The sequence below is a fragment of the Schistocerca gregaria genome, chromosome 3 (assembly GCF_023897955.1).
Source record: "Schistocerca gregaria isolate iqSchGreg1 chromosome 3, iqSchGreg1.2, whole genome shotgun sequence".
NCBI classification, from domain to species: domain Eukaryota; kingdom Metazoa; phylum Arthropoda; class Insecta; order Orthoptera; family Acrididae; genus Schistocerca; species Schistocerca gregaria.
In genome coordinates, this window is record NC_064922.1 from 204,173,022 (window position 1) to 204,199,402 (window position 26,381).

The following is a 26,381-nucleotide window of genomic DNA, read 5'->3' on the forward strand; positions in this document are numbered from 1 at the left end:
TAGGCAGATTCAGCAGGATGTAGACTGCAGTAGGTACTGGGAGATGAAGAAGCTTGCACAGGATAGAGTAGCATGGAGAGCTGCATCAAACCACTCAGGACTGAAGACCACAACAACAACAACAACGTGCCAAAATGTGCATAATTGGCGTGAGTGTACTATATGTTTGTTGATGTAGTCCTCTGGTATACACACAAAGCTGTGTGAAGTCTCAGGTTTCTTACATTTGATTATACGGTAGTACTTCAATTTACTTCTTTGAAGGTGGGCTCCTTGTCCTGCACGTTAGCAGCATTCACACGAGAGAATGTGATAGAATTTTTGAAGGAAAAGTCCTTCAAAAAACAAAAAAAGGCTGCAGTTATTCTCATTATAATTTTCTTCAACCCCGCCACATAATCCTATGGGTGATCATGTAAGTGCATAAGCTGCTACATTCTCCTTCCAAAGGATTTGAATGACAGTGAATCTGAACCCCTGCATGATAAAATGTCCGCCCTGTCAACTTAGTGAATTCCAAAGCAAAGTCCAGCGCCTCAAATTCTGGAAATGAATAGCTATGGTTACACTTGGTGGGAACTCAGTTGACAAATGTAATGATTTGTCGATGCAGCAATTCGTTTTCCTCATTTCACTGAAAGAGTTCTGCCCAGTCTGACAGTCTGTCCGAAGACAAAAATTACTTATTCAAATCAAGGTGTGAGGCCATAGGGGCAGCCAAAAGAACATGGTCCACACATTCAGTCCCTGCCTGTGCTTGTTCATTCCAGTGCCACTGGATACATTTACCCGTCAGTGCACAGAGATATGGAGTAGCTGTCATATAGACATTCATGAAACGTTGATAGCAGATAATGAATTCCAAGAATGAAAGAACCTGTTCCTTTGTAGAATGAGTAGTTAAGTCCCAGAATGAGATATTTTATTTTCCTCTGTCACTTCATTCCCACTGTAACGCTGACATTAAATTCACTGTGACTCCTAGCTGTTCAAAGATTCTTAAAATCGATCTGACACCTTGTAATACTCTCCCCAACACTTCACCGCTATAAGTGCACCATCCGCATATGAGGTATAATACACCATCGATGGCTGTAGTGAACCTCGTTCTCAGATCTTCTGGTAGGATGCAATTAATGACTAAATGAAGACAGCCAATCACCACATGGTACTTTAGAAACTGGTAGTAAATGCCATGACACAAAGATGCTGTATATTTACGATACGAGTCATGTAATCTGATTAGCAAGTAGCAAACCTGGATGTCATAGACAAAACATTGGCTCCAGGAAATTTCCGTAACAACTCATCTAACGCCTGAGGGCCATTGATTTCTGGTAGAATAATGGTATTTTACCTGCCGTGAGTCCAATAAACATCTAACTAAATTACCCTCCTTAGGTACTACAAGTAGGAAGTGTGTTCAGTGACACTTCGTTGCAGCATTTCATTAATCTCTTGTACCTTCTTTTCATTATATATTAGGGATATTGCGATAGAACTTGACGAAAAATGTCCAGTGTTATTTAACCTTAAATTGATAAGTGAAATCTTTGATTGTCCCTGACACATCAGAAAACACAGACGAACATGGTTGTAAAAGATTACAGACTCCCTCTTTGATTGAATTTCGCTATCTTCGACACTGCTGAGCATGTCTCCTATCTTTTGAAAAACATTCATTCTTCTTTGACGTTTCATCAACAAGATTTTTTCAACATTTTCTCTCATCACAAAAGAATATGGCTTAGGTGGCAGTTCGTATCGTGATAGAAATGTAAGGCTATAGGCTGACACTCCTTCTCTTACAAAACACTCATCAAAATTGAAGCTCCCGCAATATCCAAACTTACAATCCAAGTTGAGAGTGGTCGTCATTCTATAGGGGTGGGCCATGTGCTCACGAATTGTTCTGCATATCAGCTGATCGAACATCATGTGACCACCTCAGTGTGGAATGCCATTTCATTGATGCCAGTTTCCATTTCCATATGGATGTTGAACTGGGTCATAGACTGCCTGTCATAACTGTGATTACAAAGTGGTCCACGTTAATGATATTTAACTCTATTTGCTTCTCTGTCTCCTTGTGGCATTTGCTATTTGTGGCTCTCCAACACTGTCATATTTGAGATCTTGCACAACGTCTGAAAAGCTTCTAGATTATCCTTACAGTGGCCAGCTAAAACGATTTCCTGCAACAGTGAAGATAATTAAACAAATGCTAAATAGCTCTGCTGGTCTGTAAGGTTGGTACAAAAATTGATGTCTGAACATCATATCTTCAGAGAAACATACAAGACTGGTAAGCGTGACAGACTGAAATTTTACATCGTAGCAATACACTATTAACCAAGCGGGGTAGATGCTCAGTCTCAAGCGCTTCGGGATGGTCTGCGCTGCCTTTGACACGGTATGCAGGTTCGAGGCCTCCCTCGGGCATGTGTGTGTGTGTGTCGTCCTTAGCGTAAGTTACTTTAAGTTAGATTAAGTAGTGTGTAGTGTACAGGGACCGGTGACCTAAGCAGTTTGGTCCCATAAGATATTAACCTCAAATTATACAAATTATTTGTAAAATTGCGGCAACACAATACTCTATTTAGTGCAATCTTGTGTTGCCGCAGATCAATACGCAGACAGAAATAGATGCAAATCCTCTTATGATCCGCAATTATGCGTGATATGTGTATGCACATTTCAGACTCAGCTTCAGGGTAACCACGAACAATTTCTTTTACAGTTAGCTGGCCAAATCGGAGCGAATGAAAAGTCAAACTGCTACAGCCACACACATGGATGAATACCGTTAGAAGCATTATGAAAGATTTGAAACTTTCAAACTGAAGGAAAATGACATTGGTGATCATAATGCCTGCGTTTATACGGTGTACATGCATCCACAACTGAAGGGCATAATATTGTGGAGATGCAGACACTGCATCAACACAGACACCGTAGCCATCAATAGGGTATCCATGCGTCACACACTAAGATGATAGTATACTATTTGTCTCCGTCTGCAAGATTCACGAATTGTGAGAGCACAAGGGCTGTAAAAACACGATGTATGGAATTTTGGATTGGTCCCAGAAACGTGCTTGGGTGGCCGAAGTGGTTGACTGCTTCCTGCAAGCGAGAAATCCATTGTAATCAAAACCAGGCATCCTTTCATAATACACGGCACTCCTTGAACATTGTCCACAATTACGAAGAGACTGCCTCCACTCATGATCAGGTTTAGGTTTATCCTCACAATCTGAGTCACACTGCTCGTCAGGTCACTGACTCTTAATGTGACACAACTGTCCTTAACTGAAACAGAGCATAATCTCTCTTTCATCCTGAAGCTCGTTCCTGAACATCCTGCACCAGCTCTCTACATTTCTGATTGATTTCCATTTCACTTTCCTTAAATTTTGAAAGGGGTCTAACTTCCTTAGAATTTTTAACCCTCACAGGCATAGTCCCATTGAACTACATTCCACATTCACTGCAAGTTGCACCACTGTGGCATTCTTCTGCAACTCATCCATGGTATACACCAATACCTTTTTGGAATTAATTTTAAAATATTCTATCCCTTGTTCGAGAATTTATAGGTAAGGGTGTGACCCACTATTTGTTTCCTAACGTGGTTTAATTGTTCTCTGGTAGCAACATCATTTACCTTCCTTAAAATTTATTCTTTGGCTTCTCCTTCCCTCACAACAGTCAACCTTTCCTGCACTGACTGTTTAGGATTCACTCTCTCTTCCCTGAATTTATCTTGCCATTTTCACCTGTACTCATTCGAAAACCAATAGTAACAAATAGTTCCTTATATTCGATTTGCAATTCCCTCTTATTTGAATAGCGAATTCAACAAATCTGTTTGAAATATTTTATTTAGCAGTTGCAAACTTATCATCCAATTTATTAATTTGTTCCTTCAGTATTTTGGTCCATTCCCTTGCATAAGCCTCTATTATCTTATTGCCAGCTTCCTTTTGTACCTATGCCTTTCTACAATTAACGTTCACTCACTCTAGAGGTTCTTTCAGCCAATTAGTGCTAGCCCTCTGTTCCCCAGACCTGGCCTCTTGATATTTTTTCAGTTCACGAGTGAGAGTCCTCTGCTGTTCTTTTAATTCATTCAAGATCAAGAGTTGCCTTAACATGGTATTCCCATTCTGATCGAGGTTAACTCAAGGGTTTAAAGTAATACGCTGCAGTCTCATCTGAATTCTGTCAGAAGGGCAAGGAGCAAAATTTACTATTGACAAGGTTTCGCAATCTCTACTTGGAATAAGTGGGTCTGTCGATTCAGAATCGTCTACACTTACAGTGACAGTATTCCAACACATTGCCTCTGATATAGCAGTGTCACTACTCACCCCTGTACACTCTATTTTACTAGCAGCTTCCTTAATTGCATCACTAAACATTGTGGGTTTCGTCTCCTGCACGCCACAGTGCAGCACACTCCGAACAGAATAATATATCTACCAATCACGAGGGCAGTCCCAGAAAAACTATACATTCACACAGTCAAATTCCAACATAAAATCCACATATAAACAGAAAAATGGCGTAAACTCGTCACCTATAACCATTAACAGAATGCAGTTCACAATATCAAGAGGAAGCAACCAAGAGGTCAAAACTTGGTGACACACAAACACCGTCCACAGCATCAAACAACAGAAAATCTTCGAAGTTCACAACATCCTCAAAAAATCAGTAAATCAGCCAAAAAATATAAAACATCTTTAGTTTCACTGTCTTTAGTATCAATATAATATGTGGAGACGACTATGCACTTCACTGTATAATATATTTAGACTTGAACCAATAGTAGGAGGGGGCTTACGCTGCGAGGAATTTTCTCAGGGTCCGCCAAAGAATCCATTTGCTAATCATGGCAACATCACTAAAACTCAGGGATAAATTTACGAGGTTGGTTGAAATGGCTCTGAGCACTATGGGACATAACATCTATGGTCATCAGTCCCCTAGAACTTAGAACTACTTAAACCTAACTAACCTAAGGACATCACACAACACCCAGTCATCACGAGGCAGAGAAAATCCCTGACCCCGCCGGGAATCGAACCCGGGAACCCGTGAATTTACGAGGCCATTGACAAATGCAAATTTGGGAACAGCCTACAGAAGCAAAAGAATGAAAACCGCCAATTAATTCCAGACCACCTCTTATTAAGTTCACAACAAAACTGACAGAATAGGTAATTTCACTTACACTGTTCCAAGGAATAAAGAGTAAAATCCTTAATTAAATATTCACAGTCGACATGTCTGCAGCAACCATTTCCATACCAACCGTCTACCTCCATAATAACCATATTCACAGCAAACTTCTCTATAGCAACATGTGGAAACAGCGTACAAAAGCAGAAGAATGAAAACCCAAAAAAGAATACTAGATCACGTGGTACTAAGCTCACGGCAAAATCACACTGTTCCGCAATTAAAGATCCCACAATGATATAAATATGTCACACAATAACACACGCATGAAAAAAAAAGTTTTGCGTCACCTCGATTCCCAGAACTCCTGAAGACGTTGACTGTGGATACTGTATCACGGACACAGGTCCTTTGGCTGTTCAGAGACGTTACTAAACCCACTCAAAGATGTAAACAACCATGCATGAGCAGTGCCTATTAGACGGAGGTGGTACGACAGCCGATCAGTTTCTGTAATTCCACCAGAAACGAGATACGCTTCTCGTGTAGCCTGCATGATGCGCAACTTCACTCCTGACATCCATAGCGATATCCAGCTTTGCAACCACGACACCATGCAGCGCGGTACAGATGGGCCCAACAACATACCGAATGGACCGCTCACGATTGGCATCACGTTCTCTTCACCGATGAGTGTCGCATATGCCTTCAACTAGACAATCGTCGGAGACGTGTTTGGAGGCAACCTGGTCAGGCTGAACGCCTTAGACACACTGTCCAGAGAGTGCAGCAAGATGGAAGTCCGCGGCTGTTTTGGAGTGGGGGCTGACGTACGCCGCTGGAGGTCATGGAAGGCGCGGTAACGTCTGTACGATAAGTGAATGCCATCCTCCGACCGATAGTGGAACCATATCGGCAGCGTATTGGCGAGGCATTCGTCTTCATGGACGATAGTTAGCGCCCCCATCGTACACATCTTGCAAATGACTTCCTTCAGGATAACGACATCACTCGACTAGAGTGGCCAGCATGTTCTCCAGTCATGGACCCGGTCAAACATGCCTGGGAAAGATTGAAAATTGCTGTTTATCGACGACGTGACCCACCAACCACTCCGAGGTATCTACGCCGAATCGCCGTTGAGGAGTGGGACAATCTGGACCAACAGTGCCTTGATGAACTTGTGGATAGTATGCCACGACGAATACAGTGATGCATCAATGCAAGAGGACATGCTGCTTGGTACTAGAGGTGCCGGTGTGCACAGCAATCTGGACCACCACCTCTGAAGGTCTCACTGTATGTTGGTACAACATGCAATGTGTGGTTTTCATGAGCAATAAAAAGGGCGGAAATGATGTCTATGTTGATCTCTATTTTAATTATCTGTACAGGTTTCGGAACTCTCGGGGGCGAGGTGATGCAAAACTTTTTTTGATGTGTGTATTTGATAGTTCTCAAAAAGAAGAGCAGACGCAGCACGAAACTGCAACAGCCATCCCGGTCCACCTCACCGCTCCATTTTCATAAAATGAATGAGCTCCTTACGTTGTTCAAGTTCAGTACCGCAAAATTTTCAAATCATAGTTGCAATAGCCGCCATCAAATTTCTACTTAACTAATGTAATTTATCTCTACACAAAATGCACATGAATTACTACTTGCATATAGACCACCACAGACATCAAAATGTACAGCTATTCCCAGAGAGTTACAACCATACTTGAAAGCTTCTACTGTGTCCTGAAGAAGATACAGTAGACAGTCATGTGAAGGAGAGCGTCGACCTGCCTATTACTCAGGTGCAACTGAGTTAAGGATAGACTCCAACAGAGGGCACACGACGCGAAACCTATTCTATGCTTCCGCCTTACGTCACACAAACAGTTCCCAAGTGGACATCCATCCGCCAAACGTGGATACAAGTGGACACACGGCTTCATTCAAGTTGCTTATCTGTTCAGTACCAATCGTACTTCCAAGTAGCTAGAGGAGTCATCTAAGCCGCCAAGAAAAGACAAGCAGGGCGCTTTGCAAGTTTTCGTAGTTATCGTTGACTTGTTTCAGGACTAAACCAGATTAAAGGGCATATCAGTGATAGTGAACAGAGAGCTACTGTAACACGTCATTTCCATACGACTGTTAAGCACCTCTAACTTTTCTATAAATAAATTATTGTAAATTATTGTTAATATTTTCTGCCATTATTTTTTATCCATAGATGTTGCCTAACTCTAGCTGACCCTGAGGTTAAGTTGTATAGGTGATGTGTGCAACCAAACGACCTTATAACAAAAATTAATTTCTATGGTAGCGAGTTTATATGTGTGACACCAAGTTTCATTTGATGAATACAACGTTAAAATCCTGACGACGAGGAACAAAGGAACATTTAAAAAATTGACAACTAGACAAAGTAGTAAACACCTGGTACGAGAAAAACGGGTGAAAGTGCAACTTTTCTGGCTATTATTGGCTGTTGGCCCAGTTTCCCTTTTAGGTCAATGTCTCAGAATTTCGTATACTCTTAATAACTTTTTTTCATAAACAACTCAGCGAGACTTACCGCAACCCATGCTGTTGGTGTTACAACACCTCTCCACACAGCTACAGAAATTGGAAGAAGAGACAAAAGAATTCACTATGACGACCTCGGTGCCGACGCGACATACACTCCAGCAACATTTCATTAGGCGCAGTTTATCTGGTGTTACTGAGAGCCAAGCTTTTTCTCTTACTAACGCTGGCGTGGAAATTTTTCACTTCATTAGAAACCTATGTTCTGAAGTAGATCCGGAGACACTTTGATATGCAGAAGCTAGAACCTTATTTTGAAGCTCACGTGCACCTTTATGTGGGTATCGCAACAACTATCATAGTCTTCAAGAACTGCAGCAGAACATTTCGGATGAGACTGCAGCAATTCCAGCATTACAGCTTCGATCGACCTTCTCCAGCTTGCAGACCAGGGCCAAAAAGTGCCAAGATATGAATGGTGGTCAATTTCAACATCCGCTATAGTTATATTAGTACGGTATTTCCTTTCGTCTGCTGTGTTTCTTTATAACCTGGAACTCTGTTCCCCGGGTTATTTTTATTTGTCCCATCCTGTACGTTTGATACCAAGTATATTTGGTGAATACAACACAAATGTGTGATCGTAAGTCCCTTGTAGTGTCAGAGACTAAAAGTGTTAAAAAGAACGTAATAAAATATGTTTGGTTAATAATTGTGACAAGAAAGAGATTGCAGCTTATTTAAGCAGTCAATATCATTGCGCTCTGTGTACGAAGAGGCGAAGTAATACTACAAAAAATTCAGGAGCATTTACAAGGCATTTGAGAAATGTAGCAGCCAAGAATGTTTTGAAGGATGGGAAAGACCCTACAAGCTTCAATAGCCGGGTTACAAATCATCAAAGATTTACATTATCTCAAAATCTCATTCACAAAGGAAAGCTGAAAAACAAAACAAAAAAACAACTATAGAGGGCAATGCGCAAGTAGTTCACAGAACGTGAAAGTAACAAGTTTCCAAGGTAACGAAAAAATAGTTTGCTCCTCCTCAATCTCGGCAGTCGTATAGTGAGCGCTGTGGCTGAGAAACTGAAAACGATGGAAAAACGTATGATATAAAGAAGTTAGTGGTGCTGAATTCAGTCATGCCAAATTGTTTCCTTGTGGAATATCAATGAGTTTCCACTTTGCAACCGACTTTCTATCGCAGACATCGAGTTAAATGACGGCAAAATAGAGAAAGTCGCTACATAAAAGAAAGGCATCTGACCCTATTCGGGTACATGTACGATTCTATACACATTGTGGCATTGTGCGAAATAACTTGTTCGTCGTCTAGCTGCTGCTTATCGTAAGCCGCTGGAGCAATGAAAGGAACCATAGTAGCTGATAGAGCCGATGGTCATTCCCGTTTGCAGCAAGTGTCGAGGGACAGATGCACATAATTAAAGGCCCATATCGCTGATCTCTGAGAGCTGTACAATTATGAACACATTTTATTCTCGTATATTAGTACCTTTCTGAAGACCGAAAGTCTCCGAAGTAGAAATAAACATGGAGTGCAATGCTCTCATGAAGCTCAGGTCACTGTGTTCAGTCAAGAGAATCAGAAGACAGCAAGTAACGGCATCGAGGTTTGTCAGCGAGTTCCTCTACCTCCGGAAAGCATTCGACGCAGTTCTGCACTGTCGCCTGATGAATGAAAGACGAGCTTACGGTGCATCGGGCCAGTTTTGTGACTGGATTCAAGGCTTCCTCGTTGACAGCACTCAGCATGTCGATCTTAAACTGAGAAACCAATGGATTCCAAGCGGAACTCAATGAAGGGTCATAGCGCCTAACTGTTCACGATACACAGGGTTTTTCACTATTGTACACACAAAATAAGGGGATGAGTAGAGGAACAAGCAAATAATCCTCATAAACACAAGTCTGACGACCTTTTACGATCGAGTACGTGAGCACCTTGTACGGAGTCCTTGAGCATCCAAAGTGGGGATATGCGCCGGCCGATGTGGCCGAGCGGTTCTAGGCCCTTCAGTCTAGAACCGCGCGACCACTACGGTCGCAGGTTCGAATCCTGTCTCGGGCATGGATGTGTGTGATGTCCTTAGGTTAGTTAGGTTTAGGTAGTTCTGCGTTCTAGGGGACTGATGACCTCAGATGTTAAGTCCCATAGTGCTCAGAGCCATTTGAACCATTTTTTGAGGATATGCGCTTGAGGAAAAACACGTTACAGCAAGTGTCCCATGTGGCCGCCGTTCACTTAAAGGAAGGCAAGTCGCCTCGTGGATGCCTGTACACGTTCAAAAAATCCCGAGCGTGTTCCAAATGCATTGACAACCATCCACAATGCATCCCAGATAAAACCAACTGGTTCAAGTCGGGGACCAGGGGGGGGGGGGGGCAGCCGTGATCGAAACCCTCGTTCTCAAAACAATGTTTACCAGTCGTTACGTATCCAGAATGATTATAAAATGAAACGAGCCCAGTGTATCACTTTTCAGTTTACAGGAGGTGGACCAAAATAAAGAAACGCCAAAAATACATTACCGTGCCCAATACGATGCAGGAAAACCGTTGGGATTTAAAACAGCTTCCAGTCATCTGGGAGTTGATAAATGCAAATTCTGCACGGTTTTCAAGGGAATCTTATACCATTATTGTGCAATATAGTGGCAAGTTCAGATAACGATGATGGAGGTAGACCATAAAGGCTCAATAGTACAGATCTGGTGACTGTGGCGGCCAGGGGAGATGCTACATTACACCTCTTGTTCACAAAACCAGTCGTGGATGATGCGACTTAAGAGAACAGGGGTCCTCTCGTCTTGGAACACAGCATCACCAAACGAGAACGAAAATTGTACCAGAGGATGGAGCTGATCACGCAAAATGGTCACAGAAGCGTTCGTACTAATGCGACCTTGCAGAGTACCCATGGGGATCATTGAATACCACGATATAGCTGCCCAAATCTTCACAGAACCCTCGCCTTCACTGTGTTCAAATGTTCAAATGTGTGTAAAATCTTATGGGACTTAACTGCTAAGGTCATCAGTCCCTAAGCTTACACACTACTTAACCTAAATTATCCTAAAGACTAACACACACACACCCATGCCAGAGGGAGTACTCGAACCTCCGCCGGGACCAGCCGCACAGTCCATGACTGCAGCGACTTAGACCACTCGGCTAATCCCACGAGGCCGTGTTTCACTCTTTGGACGTCAACTCTGCCAGAAGTTAGAAACAGCGCGAAGCAAGACTCATCCGACCAAATGACTTCTTCCACTGCTCCAAAATGTGACTTCGACACCTCGCTTTCATATTAGCACATTTGCATTACTGATGAGTGGTTTTGGAATCCCAGCTCGCTCTAAACTTCACTGCGTATGTCCACCAGCATAATGGCGCTGCTGACCAAGATATCAGCTGTATTATTGAAGCCTAACAGTGACCCGGTCCCAATTGCAGGTTGGCTGTTAATGGCTTTCACGAGCAGCAATAGTTTCATTGTCAGTATTTCATATAATTATTGACCGAAATTAAATATTTAGAAAGCTGTCATGATCTCACCGAAAGGTATAAAATTACACTACTGGCTATTAAAATTGTTACACCAAGAAGAAATGCAGATGATAAACGGGTATTCATTGGGCAAAGATATTATACTAGAACTGACATGTGATTACATTTTCACGCAATTTCGGTGCATAGACTCTCAGAAATCAGTACCCAGAACAACCACCTCTGACTGTAATAACGGCCTTGATACGCCTGAGCATTGAGTCAAATAGAGCTGGGATGGCGTGTACAGGTACAGCTGCCCATGCATCTTCAACACGATACCACAGTTCATCAAGAGTAGTGACTGGCGTATTGTGACGAGCCAGTTGCTCGGCTACCATTGACCAGACGTTTTCAGTTAGTGAGAGATCTGGTGTGAATGTACTGGCCAGGGAAGCAGTCGAACATTTTCTGTATCCAGAAAGGCCCGTACAGGACCTACATCATGCGGTCGTGCATTATCCAGCTGAAATGTAGGGTTTCGCAGGGATCGAATGAAGGGTAGAGCTACGACTGGTAACACATCTGAAATGTAACGCCCACTGTTCAAAGTGCCGTCAGTGCGAAGAAGAGCTGACCGAGACGTGCTACCAATGGCACCCCCTACCATGACGCCGGGTGATACGCCAGTATGCCGATGACGAATACACGCTTCCAATGTGCGTTCACCGCAATGTCGCCAAACACGAATGCGACCATCATGATGCTGTAAACACAACCTGCATCCATCCAAAAAAATGACGTTTTGCTATTCGTGAATCAGGTTCGTCGAGTACACCATCGAAGGCGCTCCTGTCTGTGATGCAGCGTCAAGGGTAACCGCATCCATGGTCTCCGATCTGATAGCCCATGCTGCTGCAAACGTCATCGAACTGTTCATGCAGACGGTTTTTGTCTTGCAAACGTCCCCATCTGTTGACTCCGGGATCGAGGCGTGGCTGCACGATCCGTTACAGCCATGCGGATAAGATGCCTGTCATCTCGACTGCTAGTTATACGAGGCCGTTGGGATCCAGCACGGCATTCCGTATTACCCTCCTGAACCCACCGATTCCATGTTCTGCTAACATTAATTTGGTCTCGACTAACGCGAGCATCAATGTTGCGATACGATAAACCACAATCGCGATAGCCTACAATCCGACATTTATCAAAGTCGGAAGCGTAATGGTATGCATTTCTCCTCCTTACACGAGGCATCACAACAACGTTTACCAGGCAACGCCGGTCAACTGCTGTTTGTGCATGGGGAATTGGTTGGAAACTTTCCTCTTGTCAGCAAGTTGTAGAGTTCGCTACCGGTGCCAACCTTGTGTGAATGCTCTGAAAAGCTAATCAGTTGCATATCACAACATCTTATTCTTGTCGGTTAAATTTCGCGTCTGTAGCACGTCACCTTCGTGGTGTAGCAATTTTAATGGCTAGTATTGTATATTAAAAAGTTAACACAGTAATTCAAATATATAATTACGTATCTTTAGCCATGATTTTCTGGGTATATATATCTATATATATATATACCTTGACTTTTGTTTTATTTAGATTGTGACATAAGTCGCTTCCTTCTAACTGACATCATGTAAAAAACAAATTAAGTAATGTAATGTAACGTAAATATAAAAGGCAAAAAGAGCCAATTCTGTTTCATTTCGCTGTCGCTATTAACCACTGGAAACACTAGCCAGCCTAAAACAACTGGGAGAATCCATTCAGAAAGCCTAAACTGACACGATCACGTAGGAGTACTTGTGGGAAAACCTGTGACAGGTTGAGATGTTTAGGCAGAATACTAGGTAAATGTTCCACCGAATTTTTATTATTGCTCTTTTTTCGTGGAACTGTCAACAGGGAGGGCTAATGGAACAGGTAGAACAGGTGCAATGGTAAGCCGCGTATTTGGTCACGGGTTCATTTATCAAGCACAAGGGCATTACGTAGGCGCCAATCAAATTACAGTCGCAGGCACTGCAAGAGAGGCACGGTGTATCACGGAAAGATCTACTTTTAAAATCATGAGAGCAGAGCCAGACGACAAACTCAATGCTATCAGCAGTATACGTCGGTGCGAGGAGAGAGGACCCCCCAACGTAAAAGGACGTTGGGCGTATTGTGTTTTCAGTAGAGAAGCAGTGACAGCAGAATAGCTCAATCAGGAGAACTCTTTACTTCGAACGTCGACTGGTCATTGGATGTTAACTGTGCAAGAAATCCACCAGGGAGCTTTGAAACCTCCAATAGCTGGCCACGTCTACGTTGGTGACGTGACTGTGTAGTGGAAACGCGAAGCATCAACAGCAGCTAATCTAGACCATGAACACTTCATGTGCTGACGCACAGGGATCGTAGAGCATTGCGGAGAGCGGTTGTAAAACATCTCGTGAAACGAACCAAAGGAATCACTCATGAGTTCCAAAGTACTACAAGCAGTCCAGTGGTGTAGGGAGTTGAAAAGGATGGTGTAGGCCTACAGTGGTTGAGCAGCACTTCATTAGCCTCACACTTCTGCAGTCTATGCTAGACGACGCTAAATGTGGTGGAATGTGCGACGCCGCTGGTCACTGGATGACAGGAAACAAGTGATTTGGAGCCATGAATCTCACCACGCCCTGTGGCAACCCGATGGGAGGACACGGGTTTGGCGAATACCTGGAGAACGCTACTTGCGAGCAATTATAGTTTCAACAGTGGACCACGGAGGAGGTGGTGTTACGGTATAGAGATGCTTCTTGTAGGTCGGTTCGGTTGTCGTCCCATTTTTGCGCATAAGAAAACACTAAATGCGGAATGATAGTAACACATTTTACAGCATTGTCCACTGCCTATAGTACAGGAACAGTTCCAGACGGTTGTTGTTCGTATGAACATGACAATGCATCCTGTCATAAAGCAGCAGCTGCGCGGCAATGATTTACGAACAGTAGTATTCCTGAAACGAACTGGCCTGTCCACAATCCTCACCTGAACCGTTTGTGATGTGTTAGAACGTCGGCCCACAGCAGACTACAGCGTCCAACATCACTAACTTCTCTGATTTCGGCTCTTGAGAAAGAATAAGCTGCAGTTCCTCCTCTACAGACTTTCAGACATCTCAAAGTGTCCCAAGCAGAATGCAAGCTGGTTATGGTATTTTTCGTGTAATAAAAATTATTTCTTATTTGGGTTTAAAGTTTAATTATTTCCTGGCAGTTTAAAACTGTGTGCCGCACCGAGACTCGAAATCGCGACCTTTGCCTTTCGCGGGCAAATGCTCTACCGCCTGAGATACCCAAGCACGACTCAAGACCCTCCCTCACAGTCTCAATTCCGCCAGTACCTTGTCTCCTACCTTCTGTGAAGTGTGACATCCAAGCTGCTAACGAGAATAATGTACAGAAGAATGGAAAAGGAAACTGAGGCTGTGTTAGATGACGGTCAGTTTGGATTTAGGGAAGTTTCCAGAATGAGATTTTCACTCTGTAGCGGAGTGTGCGCTGATATGAAACTTCCTGTGTGCCGGGCCGAGACTCGAACTCGGGCCTTTGCCTTTCGCGGGCAAGTGTTCTACAAACTGAGCTACCCAAGCACGACTCACGGCCCATCCGGACAGCTTCACCTCTGCCAGTACCTCGTCTCCCGCGTTCCAAACCTTACAGAAGCTCTCCTGCGAACCTTGCAGAACCAGTAGTCCTGAAAGAAAGGATATTGCGGAGACATGACTCAGCCACAGTCCCCTCCTTTCTTTCAGGACTGACGTTGCGGCTTATAAAGAAAGCAAGACTAAAGAAAAATCGAAACATGTTTACAAGATCTGTCGACCTGGAAAAAGCGTTCGATTATGTAAAACGGTGCAAAACGTTCGAAATTCTGAGTAAAGCAGTGGTCAGCAACACAAAAGACAAGTAATGTACAATAAGTACAAGAACCAAGATGAAACAATAAGAATGGAAGACTGAGAACGAAGTGCTCGGATTGAAAACATTTTAAAACACAGGTGTAGCCTTTAGTCCCTACCGAACAGCCTATACATCGAAGAAGCAATGACGGGATAAAAGAAAGTTTCGACGGTGGGATTAAAATTCAAAGTGAAAGAATATCAGTGATAGGATTCAGAGATGACATTGCTATATATCTTCAGCGAAAGCGAAGAAGAATCACAGGATCTGTCGAATGAAATGATCAGTCTTAGGAGTACAGGTATAGACTGAGAGTAAATTGAAGAAAGACGAAAGTTAGAAGTGAGAATAGAATTGGTGATCAGAAAGCATATGAAGTTACGGAATTCTGCAAAACTAGGCGGCAAAATAACCAATGACGCACGGGGCAAGGACGTCAACAAAAGTAAACTAGCACTGCCAAAAAGGGCATTCCTGACCAAGAGAAGTCTACTGGTGTCAAACATAAAGTTAAGGAAGCAATTTCTGACTGTACGTTTGGAGCATACCACTGTATGGTAGTGGGAAATGGACTGTGGGAAAAGTGGAAAACAATAAAATCTAAGCTTTTTAGGTGTGGTGCTACAGACGAATGTCGTAAATTAGGTAGATTGGTAAGATAAAGAATCAGGAGGTTCTCTGCAGAATATATGGAAAGCATTGACAAGAAGAAGGAACAGGATGACAGGACATTCGTCAATAAGTCAAGTTCCAAGTTCCAAGGAACTAGAGGGAGATGCAGAGAGTAAAACTGTAGAGGAAGAAAGAGACGTAGGTTGCAAGTGCAGGATATTGTGGGGCATTGGGGGGGGGGGGGGGGGGGGGGAGGGATGGGAGGGTGGGAGGGAGAGGGAGTGGCAGTGTTTTACCTCATTCCATCTTCAAGATCAAACTTCTCCATTTTTAACTCAGAAGTATGAGCAAACTGGGTGATATGCTGATCGCACTTACAGCGATGCGGCGCATGTAACTAGCGGAGAATTGAGTCCAGACCACTCAGGGCTACATATTACGCCTAGTGGGTGGCCTGCATCAGTCATACCGCAGCACAATGACCCGACCCTCTACTCGAGATCTTGCGTTAGCAGAAGGAGCTCCGCGTGGTAGGGCTAACCACCTAGCCGTAGCGAAGATGGTTCCAGTCACTGAGGCGACACCGAGTGCCGTTAATGCATCTTCGCGGTGGGCACTGCCCCTGAGGCACGGAATCCGCCTCCAGCGAAACAACTCATCTTTCTGGAGCGCTTGTTGGGTAGGTGCTGGCGGAAAGCGCGTCGACGGCTTGGGCGAGGGCAGCCCATGGTTTGGGTAGCACGTAGTCTTTGTGCTAGGCGATGTCAAGGATTATATTAACTCATTTTATTGGCTTATGGGCTCTGATCAAAATTTTATTCAGAACTATGCAGTTTGTTTATCAGGCTAACCACTAAATAATTCCCATTTTAAGCTTTCTATACATTTTCGGTACACGTTTATTCTGCACTTCGTCGTTTTAACCATTTTATTGATTGTTTCCATTAGTTTTGTTTGTCATTTACCTTCAATTACACCTATTCGTGAATGGATGCTAGAGCAGCAACCACGGTGTGGTGCACCTTATCCTAGACAACTAGAACTCTGTTGAGGTTGGTGAGTTACCACTTGATTGATACGAGGTATTAGTGTGGTGCGTAGGTCGGTAGCGTTTTTGTTTTGCATGTTGGTATTTCGGTTGCTATGGGCTTATTTATCGATTGCTGTTTTTTATTTGTGGTTCTCTGTTGCTTCTTGAGTCAACGTATTGTCATTTGGAGTTAGTGAGTCGATCTGTGGACGCTAGAAATTGGAGTGCCAAGTGGAGAAATCGGATCATTTCCGAGATTTTCTTCTGTTTGAGTTCAATAGAGGGATAATAGCAGCGGAGGCAGCAGAAACATTTGAGCCGTGTTTGGGGATACTGCCACTGGACACAGCATGGCAAGAAAATAGGTTTCTCGTTTTAAGGAGCATCGTTTTGACATTACACTCTATCCACGTTCAGGAAGACCTTCGAGATTTGATGAAGATCGTTGAAACGCATTAGTCCCCAATGATCCAATTCATTGTACGAGAACTGGCAGATGTGATGAACTGTGATCATTCTGCCAACGTGAGACATTCGCATGCAATGGGGATGGTTGGAAAATAGGTGTATGGGTACAGCATGCTCTAAGCCAAAATCACAAAAATCTGCGAGTGCCCATATATATGCATTTCTGCTTGCTCCTCATCAATTGCCTCGTGAATAACACCGACTATTTCTATCATGTATCGTTATTGGCGATGAGAAATGGTGTCTTTATACTAACATAAGGAAAGAAAGTAATTGTTGAGAACAAAGAAAGCAGCAACACCCCGCACAAAGATCTGCGTACATCCACAAAAAATAATCTTGTACATCTGGAGAAACGGCGACTGAGTGGCGTAAAACAAATTGCTCCCCCGAGTTGTAACCATCACTGCTGACATTTGCTGTCAACAACTGAGACGTCTTGCAGACGCAGTCCAAGAACAAAGACCAGGAAGACTCCGTGAAGTGGTGCTACTCCACGATAACAGCCGCTCAATTTCTGGTAGACTGAGAAAAAAACACTACAGAGGAGTTGAGCTGGGAAGTCATTCCGCATCCACCTGATTCACCTGACCACGCCCTCAGATTTTCACACTTTCCGCTCTCTATCGAACAATCATCAAGAACTTCGTTTCCAGATGGAAATATTCTCCCAATATGATTGGCAAGTTCTTCGCCTCAAAACCATATGATTTCTACAATTCAAAAAGTTACCCCAGCACTGGCAGACTGTTGTAAATAGTGAAGACGAACATCTTGTTGATAACTAAAATCTGTGTCATGTATATTCGTTGTGTTTACTAAACTTATGGAAAAACGCTGGGAACTTACGTACCAACCTAATATCTTCTCCAGTAGTTGACCAGGCGTCCAGGGTATTTTCCATCGGTACCAATACTCGACGTTTCTTGTCCAAAGGTGAAGTGATTATTGATAAATCGTTCGCGAGCAATGAGACAGTTTGGTATTTGCAGCGATGAGAACATAGTAGGCTGGGGTGGGAAGCCAATAACGTTTTTCTACCGAGCGTGTACCCGTGCGCTGCAGGGTACAAAATGTAACGGCATCCGAGGCAAGTGACACGGCCAACCATTTTGGCGAGAGCAGTGATTTCCATCGCAGCGGCTATGTCTATTTCAACTACAAGTGATTGTATTTTTTAGCGGTAGGTGTTACTAGAGCTACTGACGATTTACTCTTTGGGTGACACGTCTTACGTATACAGGTTGTTTAAAAGTATGTCAGAAACTTTAGTGATTTTTTCTTGACATTAAAAAATTACAAAAAGTTCATTTGAACACGAGACCGAAAATCCTTCGGTAGGGAGGTGGAAGGAATTCAATTTAGTGACTCCTGGTTGTGTAATTCACCTCAAATATGGATTTCTAATCGCTTCCTTGTTTTCAGTTGCTCATGGCATTTGTTTTGTTTGGTTGATTGTCGTTTGTTGACTTTACAGCTACTTCCATCACAACAATGTATTGTCTAAAATGAATATACCCAACACGTGCGGCCTGTCAGATGGGAATGCATACGCAGCACGTTGCTTTATACTGAACTTTACCCTTGGAGGTAGTTACGTTGTGGAGAAGCGTTTGTTCAACTCCACCAACGCTTACGAGAGACAGGATCGTTTTATAAGGGAGTTGCAGATGTTGGGAGACCACGCGATGTACGAACACCGGTGCTTGAAGACCGGATTCTTCATGCCGTGGATGAAACATCATCAATTAGTGCATCGAGAATTACGAAAAGGGAAGAAGATATGGGACATTCGGCATATGAAGCAGATTTTCAGCTAAGAACAACTTTCTGTTAACGCAAGTTAGGGCAGTGTGCTGTCTTTCTGCAGTTGTTAGCATGTACCTTTTTCATGGATGAGTTGGCTTTTAACGTGATGGGATCATCAATTATCATAACAAACACGTCTGGGCTCATGAAAACCCCCACGAAGTGAGTCAAGACAGACATCAACAGTGTTTCAGCCTCAACGTTTGGGCCTAATCTCATTGGCCCCTGCTGCTTTCCGGAATATCCTGCTGTATAAACGTATCTACAGTTTCTTTCATACAAAATGGCTCTGAGCAATAAGCGACTTTACTTCTGAGGTCATCAGTCGCCTAGAACTTAGAACTAATTAAACCTAAGTAACCTAAGGACATCACACACATCCATGCCCGAGGCAGGATTCGAACCTGCGATCGTAGCGGTCGCTCGGTTCCAGACTGTGGCGCCTAGAACCGCACGGCCACTCCGGCCGGCCTTCTTTCGTACATGTAAATGTGTTTGGTAAATGTTTCAGTTTTGTGTCATGAATAATAAACCCTTTCAATGGTCTCTAATAAAGAATTTTCGGTCATATGTTCAAGTGAACTTTTTGTACTGTTTTGATGTCACGAATAAATCCATAAAGTTTCTGGGGCGTGGTATCATACGTCATGTATACATACTCGTATCTTACTGTGTTACGAAGTTCTTTACTTTACGTGACAGAACTTCCTCAGTCTCCCGTTGTGACATGCAATTAACAGTTTTCAAAGACGACACTGTTTTATATAAATACATGAGCCAGACAGGCGTAATTTAGAGCAAGACGAATCTGCACAACTGGGAAAACGGGCAAAACGACACAAACGGAAACTACGTAATTGTAGCCGAGAAAGAATGAAATTTTACTTTTCTTTGTATTTTTAGTTGTAGGGAGAGAAATGTTACACAGAGAATAAAATTCACAATCCTTGGCGATATTTAGGGCCTTTTACCTCAAACGGAACCCTTCCACGACCACTTTGTTGTTCGTCTGTTTGTCTGTTAACACTTCTTTTTCTCAGGAACAAGTGGAGGTATCACGTTCAAATTTATATCTAATACTAAGGTCTACGACCCATTGGTGGAGTAAAAAATTCAAGCTTCTAACTCAAGCCAATCGAAAGTTACGGGCATTTACGTCACATATTTTGATACCCGCAAACTCACTCATGAAAGCCTATAGATGAACTGTATATACAATTAATAAAGTTTGTACGGAACCACAGCGCAAGCCCCACTCACACTTGTCCGGTTTTTTTGTTACACGGGCACTAGGCCGTGGTCTATAGCCGCCCACACACAGAACGAGGCCGCTAACTTCGTCGTGAACGCCGACGGGACGCCAGACATCACGACAGACACGCCGTCGGCACACACCACGACCTGGTTAACGTGCTCTGCGCTCTCAGTGCTCTCCAGCAGCCGTTGTCGGCTTTATTTGGCCCATAGGTCATACAGTTTCCTTCCGAAAACGGACGCGATTGAAAAGCTGGGCTAATTCTGTTAGCGACTGTCGAAGATGAGTGGAGAAAATCGCGTAGAACATTCTGGACTCCTCGATGACTTTAACAGGGATTGGTGGTAGAGGAACACTACACAGCGCTGTACAACGATCAAAAATCTGAGACACATGCCAGCAGAAGTTATTCGTTAACTCAATTGAACTTTCATCCCATTTTCGGTCTCAAATTGAGTGTACTTAAGATATAGTTCCCGATGTCAGTTGGCGCAAGCATAATATCCATATTCTCGGTGTTGCATTGACTACGAACATTTTGAAATAAAGTACTTCGTCACATAGATTCGAAGGTCGAGCTTCGTTCCATGGTTTCATTCGAAAACGCTCGCCATCATTGATAAAGGTACTTACCAACAAGAAACAAACATGAGCCCAGAGACAGGCAGATATTTTTTACAGAAAGTTTCATAGTAGCAAAAACGTCCAGTGTGTAACTAGTGTTTACTTTCAGACCAAGGGAGCGCACACGAAGTTTTGTAGGGAAGGGATGAGGGTTAGAACTGGGCCACGGAGTATTTTTAATATTCAGAAGACGAATGGCCCTTGTATGTTACCATAAAAAAGTTCCGGTTCCGATCCTGTTAAAGCCCTGCGTAATATAGACTTTTAAATCATTTTCTTGAAAGAAAAACATCTGTCTATACTACATTTTTTCCCTTCCCTGAGAGTCCCCCCCCCCCCACCCTCCCCGTTCCCCACTATTATGGACGCCCTTATTTCAGACATGCACTGACAGTCACTTTAAAATTTCTGGCCACTTGAGAAACATTCCAGTCGTTCGTCTCTGCAACAAGAATTGCAACAAACACATTATTTGAAAAGAGATAACATCGAATTTTGAGATAATATTTCTATTAAATGAATAAGAAATGTGGTATCGATGGCTACGATGCCACGGCGTAGGTGCAAGTTCTTAGGTTGGCACTACGACAGACATCGACGACAGCGCCCTCTAGACGGCGCGGTTCAGCTCTACGGGCGCCGCTGCAGATTCTGCCCATTTTGATCAAGAGCACACGGCCGCGACACTTTGCTTCATATAAAGACTTTGCACTACTTACGACGGGTCTAATACTTCGCACCTACGTGCTCATCATTGCAAAGTTATGTAACCATTTATTAACTTGGTTTTTGCCTATAGTAAACATCTATAATTTTACACGCAGTACCGACGTGTTTTACCTCACCTGCTCCTACTCGCTTCCTTCATTCGGCCAACCTTTCAGTTTTCAGGAGCAGACTTACGCGCCACCTTCAAGGCGGGATGCAAAAAGAAAGACCCACAATCTTTTAGAAAGCAAAAGGTGAAAAAATATTCTCTTCTCATTCGGGTGCTCGCGTCGCTAACAACTGCGCTACAACTTCGACATCTCAATTATATATGTATTCGTATATGGCACACACTGCCTGAAGACTGTACCCACAAATGCCATTATTTGATATTTAATATTCAAATTGCACCAAAAAGACGCGCTTCTGGTAGATAATCACTGTGCCGTATCACTGAAACGGTATACTTTCGTAGCACAAATGTTATAACATTAAAAACATGAAATATGGAAAGTCTTTGCCTACCGATATGTAGCTTCCTGTCATTTTATTATAACAAATGATAGCTAAAACGACGCCTTTTCGAGCTATCCAGAATTTTCTAATGCTTTGACACAGCTTATAGTCATACTACGTACTCTATGAAGAGAAAATCCATCAAATACGATGATTAAAGGCATACAGTATCAAGGCTCTTATGTTCTGCTTGTAACGTGAAACGATGCTACATTTCTCTGTACACTTTCCTCTCCACAAGGCAAAAATCTGACATGTCAGATTCTTTATTTGAAGCTCCGCAGTGCAGTGAAACGTGGAATTCCACGCTGTGACGTCACGACTCCTCGTCCACATGCATTCCCACATACGTTGAGAGGACAGCTTAAGGCGCGTTCCTGTTAGAAGGTCCCTTCTCCCAGTGCTGGAAACATAAACAGAGGCTACAAAGACGTTCTTAGTACTCTCAAACTCATTCGCGCAACGGTTAAGTCGTGACGTCATCAGAGCGCTGTACTGACATGTGGACGGAACTTATACTGCTGAAGAGTTGGCTCTGTTTGCTTATTTTCAGACTGAAAATACTAACTGCGTCTTTATAGTCTCTGATGATGTCTCCAGCATTAGCAGTCGCTACTTTAGGCACAGTGATATCCACGACCTAATGCCCATACAACAAAATTCACCAAAGATGTACACTGAGGTGATAATGTCATGGAAAAGCAGTATGCACATATACAGATGGCGGTAGTAATGCTACCACAATGTATAAAAGGGCAGTGCATTGGCGGGGCCGTAATTTGTACCTAGGTGATTCATGTGAAAAGGTATCCGATATGATTATGACCAAATTAACAGACTGAACGCGGAATAGTAGTTGGAGCACAGGATACTCCATTTTGGAAATTTTTAGGAAATTAATATTCCGAGATCAACAGTGTCAAGACTGTGCCAAGAATACCAAATTTCAAGTGTTTCCACGGGCAGCGAAGTGGCAGAGGGCCTTCACTTAGCGACTGAGGTAGCGGCGTTTGCATAGAGAATGCGTTTCCGAATAACGATGAAATTTTTACTGGTTTGAAGAACATTCTGGACAATTTGGGCGAATCATCTGGACACCCAGATCGCCCAACACGAATCCCATCGACCATTTACGCTACATAATCGAGAGGTCAGTTCGTGCACAAAATTCTGCACTGGCAACACTTTCGCAGTTATGGACGGCTACAGAGGCAGCGGGCTCTGTATTTCTGCAGGGGACTTGCAACAACTTGTTGATTCCGCGCTACGTCCAGATGCTGGACTGCGACGGCCAAAAACTGGTCCGCCACGTTATTAGGAGGCATCCCACGACTTTTGTCACCTCAGTGTAGATGCCGGCCATGGAAAGCAGCCATCACCTTTGCCTTCTAGGAGCATGTTACTCTTCGTAGCTAATAACGAAGACATAATAGAAAATCTTATTCATCAACATATGCCAAAGTTAGTGTGCTGAAAAAAGTCACAGAACTCAAGTAATTAGTCTAGAGTGACAATTAACATTTGCTTCCGTTAAGTCGGGACAAACACTAGTGAATAGAGCCAGGATGTACATGAAAATGTATGTTTGCGTGTTTTGAACATTTTCGGAGTAAATGCATAGTTCGAAGATTTTTTCGATATTATATCATTAATTTAGACATTTATGATATATACTATACAATATTTCTGGCTTCAGTGCATATATTACAGTGACTGCTTGAGAGCAGCTTTTATTGATCTTTTTCGTATGAATTATGCGAAAAGTGCGGAAGGTGACTAATTTTGCGTATTTTGTTATTGAGCTCAAGGGCCCTAGTTCGGCTCGGAAAATGTTGGTAGAAGTCAATACACTTTGTGTCTTCTCTCACTGCTACCAATTCTTGATGTCCACGGTGAATAGCACTAATTATAGTGCGTAAGCTATAGAATAATTGTACGTGAGTTATGCGGCATGAAAAGTATGCAGGAGATACTTCGCTCTACTCTCCCCCCCCCCCCCCCCTCTTTTACCACTTACCACAATCACCTCTGAAGTGAGTTCAATATGATATTTACAGATTGTATTATTATTATGGAAGTGAAAAGTTTAAGCAGTTGTTAGCAGGACGCTGCTCCTTAGGACTTCCTGTAAAATAGGGCAACAACGGGTCACTAAATCATTTCCTTCCCGCGTTTGTCGGTCTACAGTGCAAACACTGTAATACTGTACAGATATCGCTCTGACATACCAAAGTTGGCAACACGAATCGAATCCGCGGGTATTATGGAGCGCTCGCCCCAATCCGCAATGTCTAATGGGAGGCGCCCCCAAAGACCTTGTGTCCAAACTCAGCACAGCAGCGCCCTCACGCTTAGGTCAATATAGAGCTTGCACGAGCCCTGCCCTTTCCGAGACCTCTCCTTCAGAAGTCAGCATCATCGAGTACAACAGTATTCGTGAAGGTTCAGATGGACATACACTTTTGTCAATGATGAAGACCTTGCTTCAAAAGAAAAGCATATTAATCAGTGCATCGAGTGATGCTTTGCTAGTCCACAACAGTTGCAAGTAGTCAGTACTCTTGTGGCAAAGAAGTATGGCAAAGTTAAATAAATCCCTAATTCATTTATGTAAAGTGTGTGCTAATAGGATGAGACATCTCCCAGAGCAATCGAAGAACCTACGTTGTAGGCTGGACGGAAGTAGTTTCGCCTGGTCACAACAGTTTTTTTTGTCGTCTACAAAGGAAAGTGTTTGGATTCTGTAACGCCCGAGATCCAATAAAAGGGTTACCTCATACATTTGAGTCAAATTATAAACTTTAGTTATGGCTTCTGACTTCATCCGATATTTCTTCTCTTAAGTAAAGTAGAAAGGTCATTTTCTACGTAGAAAAATGTTCTATCAGATAAACATATCAGCTTAAGTGAAGAAATTTTTGCAGAAACTGATTGTGGTGTACTGTTTTATGAGAAAATGGAAATACAGAACATGTTTATATTTTTTAAGGCCTCGTTGTGCGTGTTTAGTAATATGATACTACATTAATGCCCGACCCCGGTAGCTGAGTAGTGCCGCCTTCTTAGCTTAGGGATGCCGGCACGGTAGCTCAGCCTGTTCGGTCACAGGGATACGTGCCCTCTGCAATTAAAAAAACTGAGTTAATCGATCAATAACGAACTTAAACGGTTGTCTCACGACGTCCGCCCCGAGCAGATGCAACGAACAAAAGCGAACAAAATGAGATTTTTTTTTAAAAAAAAGGGAACAGCATTGGTCTCGTAAATCAAGGGTCGTGAGTTCGACCCTTACAGCAGGTATTCATTTGTGCCGTCCTAAGGGCCCAGATTCGATTCCCGGCTGGGTCGGGGATTTTCTCCGCTCAGGGACTGGGTGTTGTGTTGTATTCATCATCATTTAAGCCAGCACGGTAGCTCAGCATGTTCGGTCAGAGGGTTAGCTGCCCTCTGCAATAAAAAAACTGAGTCAACGGCTCAACACTGAACTTGAACGAGTGTCATGGGACATTCGCACCGAACAAATGCAACTAACGATATCGGAAAAAAAGAGAGTGGTCAGCGCGACAGAATGTCAATCCTAAAGGCCCGAGTTCGATTATCAGCTGGGTCGGAGATTTTGTCCGCTCAGGGACTGGGTGTTATGTTGTCCTAACCATCATCATTTCATTCCCATCGACGCGCAAGTCGCCGATATGGCGTCAAATGGAAAGGCTTGCACCCGGCGAACGGTCTATCTGACGGGAGGACCTAGTCACATGACATTTACATTTACTTCATGAATGCATGTATGTTATACGATTTGATAGTGCATGAAAATCCGGGCTCTACTAAACAAATGCGGTGTCACTTGCTAAGATGTCTCTTTTCATTTTTGTCTTACGCAGTCTAACGACCAGTTAGGCTACAGATATCCACAGGATGATTTATGACCTGAACATTTTCCGGGTGTTCAGCCTAAATGTTTTCTTTCTATTTTGTGCCCTATGTTCCGACGATCCATCCAGCTGTTTCTTTCAGGTGCTGTGAGTCGAAATATTATGCGAAAAATGAAATAAATATCTCAGTATAACACTAGGAAGCGAACTATGAACAATCACGCAGAGAAAATCGGAGAGGTTTCTCTTCATGTCTTTTCGATCTTTTGTATCAAAGTTATACAAGATCATTTTCATGACGGAAATCACTAGGTACCGATTATGCTGGAAAGTCAAGAG

At 43.1% G+C, this 26,381-nt stretch overlaps 1 protein-coding gene across 1 annotated transcript in view; it reads right to left on the reverse strand.

Moving 5' to 3' along the window:
- Positions 1 to 245: 245 nt before the first annotated feature.
- The window catches only part of LOC126355310 (uncharacterized), a 49,943-nt gene continuing 23,807 nt past the window's right edge, over positions 246 to 26,381 (reverse strand). Inside the window, exon 3 of the mRNA XM_050005602.1 lies at positions 246 to 335. Within this exon, the coding sequence (XP_049861559.1) occupies positions 246 to 335 (90 nt within the window). The remainder of the gene's footprint in view (positions 336 to 26,381) is intronic.